The sequence below is a fragment of the Archocentrus centrarchus genome, chromosome 19 (genome assembly GCF_007364275.1).
Source record: "Archocentrus centrarchus isolate MPI-CPG fArcCen1 chromosome 19, fArcCen1, whole genome shotgun sequence".
In the NCBI taxonomy this organism is placed as follows: Eukaryota; Metazoa; Chordata; class Actinopteri; order Cichliformes; family Cichlidae; genus Archocentrus; species Archocentrus centrarchus.
Genome location: NC_044364.1, coordinates 16,929,980 through 16,939,367, shown reverse-complemented (window position 1 = coordinate 16,939,367; position 9,388 = coordinate 16,929,980). Strand labels below are relative to the sequence as shown.

Sequence of the window (9,388 nt, the reverse complement as noted above, 5' to 3'; positions counted from 1 at the left end):
AAGGTTTGGAAAAACGAGTTAAATTGGTTTTGTTTCAGAAAATTGCCATACCTTGGCAGTTGCCTCTGTCAACAAGCTCTGTCCACAGCTGAAAATGGTTATACGGTATATCTAACTCAGCCAGAAAATCAGCCAGTCTGTTACGAAGTAGCAGGAAGTCACTAAGCAGTGGGTGATGTCACAGTGGCTAAGTCCATCTTATATACTGTTTATGGATCTGATCTAGGGTCCTACTCCACCTTATCTAGGAGGTGCTGCCCAAATAACTAAAAATCACATTCGAGTAGTTCTTCCACCCTCCAAAAATGAACTGAGCCATCAAATCAGGTTTTGTCTGTTAAATGAAGTTTGGATATTTATAAACATTTTTCATTGTCTTCCACAAATTAATATACATATTGTTTCTTGTCTTTCACTATCAGTCCACAGATCTGAAGACCTTTATCAGCTAACTGTGTATTTCCACTTTAGGTGACCGCTAACAATGACTCCACTGGCAAAAGTTAAAAAACTGTTGAAAGATTACCTGGACGAGCTAAATGAATCAGTTTTTAGGACCTTTCAGTGGTACTTGACCTTGAATGACAGAAAAGGATACCGACCTATTAAGACATCCCATCTGGAGAACGCTACCAGAGAGAAAACTGTGGACAAGCTGGTGCAGGTTTATGGGGAAGATGGAGCTGTGGAGGTTACAATCAACCTTTTCAAGAGCATGAAAAACCTTGACCTCCAAGAAAAGCTAGCTGAAGGTAAAATGTCATGGTGTGGCAGTTCTGGCACATCATACAGATATTTAAATCTTTATTGATTTGTACTGTTTTCATCATAGTATAAAAGATAGATGTAGCTTTTGGGTCAGAAAAGTGAAGCCAATACAGAAGTACCTTAAACCTGTATTATATCTGAAGACCACTAGATGGAGATAGCTGTGGTTGCAAAAATGGTTTTCAGAAGCTTTCTGTAAACACTTTTTTTGCTGAGTTTATGGGTTCTGTTGGAGTTATTGTAAAAATTCCATTCTGTTTATTATCATACCTTCTGTTTGTATATTTTCTATAAGTTGTTTTATGTACATATGATACTGTTGTTTTTGTGTTTGAAATGGAAACATGTGGTGACATTTTTTACAAAGGAAGTTGTAGTTACCTGCAGGCTGTTTTCAGCCTGCAGAGAATGCACAGATAGGATACGTGTCTCATATACGCCATGTTACATGCACATTCTACAGGATACTTACTACCATATATGGTAAGGAAAAAGCCAAGAATGTTGTTTATTACATGCTGTGAACTGCGTTTGGTGTAACCCACGTGATCTTATTGTGAAAGTCCGAATAAAAGCGCTGCGCAGGAAGCCGTCCTTTGGGGACAGATAACTTCCGCTCAAGGAGGAGAGATCCGTTCCTTGAACGGATCAGAGGAGAGATCCGTTCAAGGATCTCTCCTCCTTGCGCAAGTTCAAAAAGAGTTGCGTGTTTGTTCTCTTGAGTTATAAAAATGATCTGAACCTATCATTTTTAGTCACTGATTTTGGGTCATATTAATTAAAAATCGTCTATTTTGTAAATCTCGGTGAGATTGTGTTTATAAAAGGATGATTATCCTTGGTATTATTTGCTTGCTCACTGACTAATAACTTTAGCCAGTGAGCGAGCAATTTCCCTGTGATACCTGCCCCTCCTTGACACATCTGTTTTTTTGCAGCCAAGATGGCGGTGGCAAAAACACTTATTTCCTGTCTTCAAAGGGGGACCAGAAGCCAGCCGGTAATGTCAAAGTAACTATGTTCATCTTTTATACTGGCTATGGTTTTGTTGTAATTAAGAAGTGTCACATCATGTGAATGGCATGTCCCACCGGGAAGAGGCCCCGTGGTAGACCCAGGACACGCTGGAGAGATTATGTATCTCGGCTGGCCTGGGAACGCCTTGGGGTCCCTCCGGATGAGCTGGAGGAGGTGGCTGGGGAGAGGGAAGCTTGGGCTTCTCTGCTTAGGCTTCTGCCCCCGCGACCCGGCCCCGGATAAGCGGAAGAAAATGGATGGATGGATGGACATCATGTGAATGAAAATTCTATTTCTTAATAACATAAATTTTTGATTTGAAGCAACTTCAGGTGGTAAAGAGTCAAGCAATAAAGAGGCAAGTGAAGAACCGAGAGATGAAGCCTCGACTGATGAAGACTCGAGATGAACAAGTAAGTGATGAAGACTCAAGTGATGAAGAGTCAATCGATAAAGAGGCAAGTGGTGAAGAGCCAAGAGATGACGAGTCGATCAACGGAGAGGCAAGTGGTGAAGAGCTGACTGCTGAAGAGTCAAGAGATGAACAGTTCATTGATGAAGACTCAAGAGATGAAGAGTCGATCGACGAAGAGGCAAGTGGTGAAGAGCTGACTGATGAAGAGTCAAGAGATGAACAGTTCAGTGATGAAGACTCAAGAGATGAAGAGTCGATCAACGAAGAGGCAAGTGGTGAAGACTGACTGATGAAGAGTCAAGAGATGAACAGTTCTGTGATGAAGACTCAAGAGATGACGAGTCGATCGACGAAGAGGCAAGTGCTGAAGAGCTGATTGATGAAGAGTCAAGAGATGAACAGTTCAGCGATGAAGATTCAAGAGATGAAGAGTCAATTGATGAAGAGGCAAGAGGTGAAGAGCTGACTGATGAAGAGTCAAGAGATGAAGAGCCAGTCACAAAGAGAAGACGAGTCTAGTGGTGAAAACGTGAGTGATGAAGCATCAGTTTCCAGTCAGGATATTTCTTGTCTAGTTTGCTTCTGTAGTTTCACTGAGCCTGTGATGCTGCAGTGTTGCCACAGCTTCCATAAGGACTGTTTACAAGAGCATTGCAGGTGGAGAACAATCTAGGAAATGTCTCTCAGCAAATCATCTACAACCCCAAGCCTCTGAAGATTTTTTCTCCGAAGAGTGTGAGTGAAAGCTACAGAAAGAAGACTGGCTGATCGATCAGGAGGACTCAGAAATGTTCAGTCCAAGCCACACAAGAAGAGGACTGATCCTTTTTACAGTATCTACAATATCAAGATTTTGCTGTGCCTGTGTATGAAATTCAGATTTCCTGGTTTTAAAAATTTATAAAAATTGTTTGTCAAATGAGTTTGTCAATGGGTAATTTCTCAATAAAGAAAAATGTAAATTATGTTGCAGATGTTTCTGTTAAATTGAACCTCATTTTTTATTAAATGAAACTCGATAGTCATTGAAGGAAACTGTAGACAAGAAACCCAACTTCCTGGTTTCACACAAGAAGGAAAGAAGCTTCTGTGTACTGTAATACCATTCTGCTTATGCACCGCTGATCACAGTCACAGCTGGTACTGAAGTAAGTAGGCACTGCATTTATCTTTTACTCTGTTTACTGTGTCTGAGCAGACTTGTAGCAGTCAAATGCATTTTCAGTTGCTTGGCAAAAAATACATTTGCCTTTTTACTGTATTTTAGTGACCATCTATATGATTGTCTGCATGTAATTACTGCAGTGTGCAGTCAGTAACGATGAAGACCGATGATGAATGTAACCTCTCCTGTAGGATTTTATTGTGTTTGTGTGTAGGTCATCACACAAATTATAGCTTTGACAATGAAGAAAGACCATAAGAAGGAAAAATAGAGGAAGTGAGAACCAATATAAAAACATGTGACATCATTATTATTATTTTTTTTTAAATAAACAAAGACCACAAAGATTTTATAAAATTGACTAATCTGAATAAACTTTGCAGGTCTTCACTGCAGTGTAAATGCAAACAATGATCTCACGGAACCATTTAGCTTATTGATCAAGAGAAAAGGCTGTGGTTACTTCCGATGGAAAAACACTTGAGTCTATAGTGGTTAAACCCACTCACTGGCTCCACCCACATGCCTCTCAGCAGAGATGCACAAATTTTCAAGCCTGTCTTAAATCTTTTAGCCTAGATGGAAGATCCTCAAAATTGCTTTTTTTTTTTCTTTGTTTTTTTTGTTTTTTTCGTTTTTGAGGAATCCAACCACATCTCAAAAACTAAAAACATCAGTTCTGCTCAATATTAATCTCAATATTAATTTTATCTCTTTATAAACTGCAACTGGTAAGAATAGATGTTACAATTTGGCAATGAAATGTGGAATAGGCATAATGAAAGTGTAAAAATTTTTATCACCATATAATCAAAATTCCCCAAAACAGTTTGCATATTTTTCCCCACGAAACTGTAAAATGTATGCTCTCAGGTCCTACAATCTTTTTAGTGAGCTATTTTTTGAAGGGGAGTTTAAATGTTTGGTTGCTGAAATGCAACAAACTGCATGAATGTGACTTCACATGGGCCATTAAGGAACAACCAAAGGGCTGGGTGTGACCTGGGGCTGTACAATGTCCAGGTCTGCTCTGAAGTCTATTGTATAAGAGATAAGATAAGATAAAACTTTAATGATCCCACGACGGGGAAATTTGCGCATTACAGCAGCTCAGTACAGAAAACTAAAAATAGAATAGAATAAAATAAAATAGACAAACACTATACACATATACATAAGCACTATATACAGAAAATATATAGTCAATACACACATGTACATATACACACATATACACACACATCAAAACACTATATACAGATATCAAAATATTATATACATTTGTAGCCGGTAAGGTACACAGCATACACGGTATGCATTATATGGGTGAGTGTAATAAATAAATGTATCTGGACTGTAAGGATAAAGTGATGGCAGAGGAGGTAAAGTGTCCAAGTGACTCAAGACATTATGATGTGTTATACAGTCTAACTGCTGTTGGGATGAATGACCTGCGAAAGCGCTCCTTCCTGCAGCGAGGATGTTTCAGTCTCTGACTGAAGGAGCTGCTCAGCTCACCCACGGTCTCATGCAGAGGGTGATGGGGGTTGTTCATGATGGATGTCAGCTTTGCTAACATCCTCCTCTCACCCACCACCATCACAGACTCCAGAGGACATCCCAACACAGAGCTAGACCTCCGCACCAGTTTGTCGATCCTGCTCCTGTCCCTTTCGGTGCATCCACCCCCCCAGCAGGCCACTGCATAGAAAAGGGCAGATGCTACCACTGTGTCATAAAAGGTCTTTCACAGAGTCCTGCAGACACCAAAGGACCTCAGTCTCCTCAGCAGGTGGAGTCGACTCTGGCCCTTCTTATACAGGACATCTGTGTTTGTAGTCCAGTCCAACTTGTTATTGAGATGAACACCCAGGTACTTGTAGGAGACCACTGTCTCAATATGCTTTCCCTGGATGTTCACCGGTGCTGTAGGGGGTGGCTTCCTCCTGAAGTCTATGATCATCTCCTTCGTCTTGCTGGCGTTGATTTGGAGTGCGTTGTTCTCACACCAGCCGACAAAGTCACTGATGACACCCCTGTATTCCTGGTCGTTCCCATCTGATACACATCCAATGATGGCCGTATCATCTGAGAACTTCTGTAGGTGGCAGTGGTCCGAGTTGTACCTGAAGTCTGAGGTGTACAGACTGAACAGAAAGGGTGAGAGGACCGTGCCCTGTGGCGCCCCCGTGCTGCAGACTACCACATCAGACATACAGTCATGGCACCTCACATACTGTGGTCTGTTGGTGAGGTAGTCGATGGTCCATGCCGTCAGCTGACTGTCTACTCCGGCTCCCTCCATCTTCCCGCTCAACAGTGCAGGCTGGATGGTGTTGAAAGCACTGGAGAAGTCAAAGAACATGACCCTCACAGTGTTTCCTGCCTGCTCTAGGTGAGAGAGGGATCTGTGCAGCAGGTAGATGATGGCATCGTCCACCCCAATGCCGGGCTGGTAGGCGAACTGCAGGGGGTCCAGCGCTGAGCTCACCAGTGGGCGGAGGTGATGAAGGATGAGCCTCTCCATGGTTTTATGAAATGGAATCTTTTTGTATAAAAATGTTTTACTTTAAAAAGAAAAATTGACACATATTCTCAAACATCCCATGAATGAAAAAACTGCACAATAATGCCAGGCTGAATGGGAGATGCTACACACGCACTGCTGTAATGTCATAATGGAAGCTCAGATTGATCCCAAACTGGGTGTGACAATGGAGAGGTGGTACCTCTACATGTCTGAATATCCTGATGTATTGAAATACAGCATTTTGAACACAGAAGTACAGTAGGCAGAAATTTCAAATATGAGGATCTGTGATGAATATATTCATATACCTTTCAACAGTTTTTGATGGGATTGTCCCAAAACACCACTGGAAAGATCTGACTGTGCAGAATCCATCCATCCAATAAATGTCACTTAGCAGTCCTTAATCATAATCATAAAGAGACCTTCAAATGACGGAGGAAGAGGGATCATTGCTGTTACTACTGTTTAGCAGACCAATAGCTACAGGCTAAGTTCAGACATTCAAAAAATATATTTGGCTCATTGAAATTTGTTAATGTTGGAACTGCAAAAAATATACCATAAAACTGAAATATGAAAATGTCTGAATATTGCTAATAACCCTTAATAACTGTAAAAGGGACTAAAAAAAGCCAGAGAAGAAGTGCAGTGAAATTTATTTGGTGTTGGATACTCAATTCAATTCAATTTTATTTATACAGTGCCAAGTCACAACAAACAGTCACCTCAAGGGGCTTCATATTGTAAAGTAAAGTGCAAATGCAAAATACAGCGCAAATCAGTTGAAACAAGTTGCACAAAGAACCCCGGAGGACGTTTAAGCTGTTTTGAATGTAGATGCACCTCTGGTGTGAATTTAAACATCCTAACTCTCATCTTTCTCAAGTTATCACGAGAGAAGAGTGTCAAGAAAAACTTGACCTCTGATCTTGACCCAATTGTGGCCAAAAAAAAAAAAAAAATTAATCAGGTGACAATTTGAAGATAACTAAACGTTATCTTCAAATAAATTTTCCTGACCCATCAGCTCAGCTTTTATCTGTTAAATGAGGCTCTTGAGGATCTTTTTCATGCTCTTCCATAAATGAACTCTAACATCTTGTTCCTTGTCTTTCACCCTCAGTGCACATATCTGAAGACAGCAGATCAGCTGATTGTGTCCCTTTAATCTGACTTGCTGAAAGCTAAAGATGTCTACGCCAGTGCGATTTGATAAACTGTTGAAAGATTACCTGGATGAGCTAAATGAATCTGAACTACGGAGCTTTCAGTGGTACTTGGCCCTGAATGAAAGACACGGATCCCGACCTATCCCAAAGTCCCAGCTGGAGAATGCTACCAGAGAGGCCACTGTGGACAAGCTGGTGCAGGTTTATGGGGTAGATGATGCTGTGAAGGTTACAGTCGACATTCTCTTCAGGATGAAACGCAATGACCTTGCAATAAAGTTAACTGAAGGTAAAAGGTCGTGGTATGGCAGTTTTACCTGCATGTGGGCAGAACACTATTTCTATGTCAAACATAATAACACTATTTAAATCTTTATTCATCTATAATGTTTTCTTGTAACAAGCTGTAACTAAGAAGTGTCACACTTGTGATTATGATTAAATGAACTAAGCTATTTCTAATTCTTAATAACTTATAATATCTATTTGATTTGCAGCAAAGCTACAGCCACCTGTAGCAGTGATGCGACCTGTGGCAGTGCAGCCACCTGTGGCAGTGAAGCGACCTGTAGCATTGAAGCGACCTGTAGCAGTGAAGCGACCTGTAGCAGTGAAGCGACCTGTAGCAGTGAAGCGACCTGTAGCAGTGAAGCGACCTGTGGCAGTGCAGCCTTTTGCTTCGTATGGACGAGCGCTTCTATTTCATGTTACAAAAGCAGGGTCATTCAATATCACAAAGAAGGAGGAAAAGTCAAGAGAGAATGAGGCGCTTATCATCACAAAGAGTGGTGAAACACCAACTTTCACTCATGATATTTCCTGTCCAGTTTGCTTATGTATTTTCACTGAGCCTGTGATGCTGCAGTGTGGCCACAGCTTTTGTAAGAACTGTGTGCAAACACACTTGAGGCCAAAGAACGAGAAAAGTGCCCACTGTGTTGTCAAGTCATCTACAACCCTGAACCTCCGATTAATTTTGTTCTGAAGAATTTGAGTGAAAGCTACAAACAAGGAGGACTGGCTGATCCATCAGGACACACAAATGTCCCATCAGAGTCGCATCAGGTGAAGACACTTTATCTATTGACTGTGCTAGCTTTGCATGTTAGCGCCCTTCCTCTCCTGTTAGGACAACAGCACAAATGTATTTTTAGAGCGCTGGTTTTCCTCTTGAATATCATAACCAAAATGTTTTAGAAAGCAACCTGATATTGTGACAGAAGTGGTGGGGGTCGAGATGTGTTCACCTTTAAACTTTTCTGTTGCATTTCTGATTTGCAAACACCCACTGTGTCCATGCTCCAGTGTTTTCTCCTTGTGTAGACTGAAGTGATATTTTTATTTCAGGCTGCTTCCAAGAAAGTCATCGAGAAGCAGGAAGCTTTTGAAAGAGTCATGCAAGTTTGTGAATCATCAACTGAACGTATTAAGGTAACTGTTGAATTTGAGCTGGTTAGATCTTAAACACATTAAGAGGTGAAGAGGATGATCGGTTGTTTTTACTGTAACCCGCAGACTCAGAGGAATGACTCAGAGAAGAAGATTAGGGAGGAATTTGAGAAGCTTCGATTGTTTCTCAGTAGGGAGGAAGAAGCCAGAATAGCTGCTCTAAAAGAAGAAGAGACTCAGAAGATTCGTACGATGCAGCTGCTGACAGATCTGCACCGAGACACCCTCTCACTCTCTGACAGGGTGAAAGACATGGAAGAGCTGTTAGGACCTGATCGCTCATACATGCAGGTAATTATTAAAACTAAAGCAAAGGTCAAATGCATAAAAAATAATCTCTAACACTTTTATTTTTTATTTGCAGACCTTTAGGACTGCAATAGAAAGGTTTGTATGTTTCATTTTCTTGTGTTTGCTTTCTTTAAGGCAGCCAAAAATACATTATTAGCCATTAGGGACATGAGTGATAAATATAGTGACATCAGTGTCTTCAGTGCACTGATGGCGTAAGAGTTCTGTGTTGAGAGTAAAAAGTGTGAATTTGCTCCAGAGCTCAGGATGCACTGCCAGACCCTCAGCGACTTCCACAAGCACAGATGAATGTTTCGGAACATGTGGAAAACCTCCAGATCAGAGTCTTGGAGAAGATGATGAGGGACACAACACTCTGGAAGTTTTAAGCCAAAGAAGCTTTATTACTTATTTCCTGTCTGTGAGGAGACTCACCAGCAGAGGGATTTTCTGGAAGCCACAGGTCCCAAGGTTCCAGACTCCACCACTGCATCTCAAAATCGGATTCATAAGACATTAATTTCCTTTATATTTGAACTCATGATCTTTATGTGAAATGTTGCAAATCTGTTAAAGTCCTG

At 41.0% G+C, this 9,388-nt stretch overlaps 1 protein-coding gene across 1 annotated transcript; it reads left to right on the top strand.

The window, feature by feature from the left end:
- Positions 1 to 484: 484 nt before the first annotated feature.
- LOC115798424 (transcription elongation factor SPT5-like) lies at positions 485 to 8,400 on the top strand. The gene is made up of 7 exons (XM_030755274.1): positions 485 to 752; positions 1,707 to 1,768; positions 2,109 to 2,468; positions 2,513 to 2,695; positions 7,083 to 7,356; positions 7,565 to 7,748; positions 8,391 to 8,400. Exons 1-7 carry the CDS (start codon positions 485 to 487, stop codon positions 8,398 to 8,400), a joined length of 1,341 nt encoding a protein of 446 aa, XP_030611134.1.
- The last annotated feature ends 988 nt before the right edge of the window (positions 8,401 to 9,388 follow it).

What these genes read in the sequence shown, in the direction of transcription:
- LOC115798424 (XM_030755274.1), top strand. Translation starts at nt 485, where the DNA reads ATGACTCCACTGGCAAAAGTTAAAAAACTGTTGAAAGATTACCTGGAC. An exon ending in AAGAGTCGATCAACGAAGAG is followed by an intron (nt 2,469 to 2,512) that starts GCAAGTGGTGAA and finishes AGAGATGAACAG; the next exon opens with TTCTGTGATGAAGACTCAAG. An exon ending in TGCAATAAAGTTAACTGAAG is followed by an intron (nt 7,357 to 7,564) that starts GTAAAAGGTCGT and finishes TTTGATTTGCAG; the next exon opens with CAAAGCTACAGCCACCTGTA.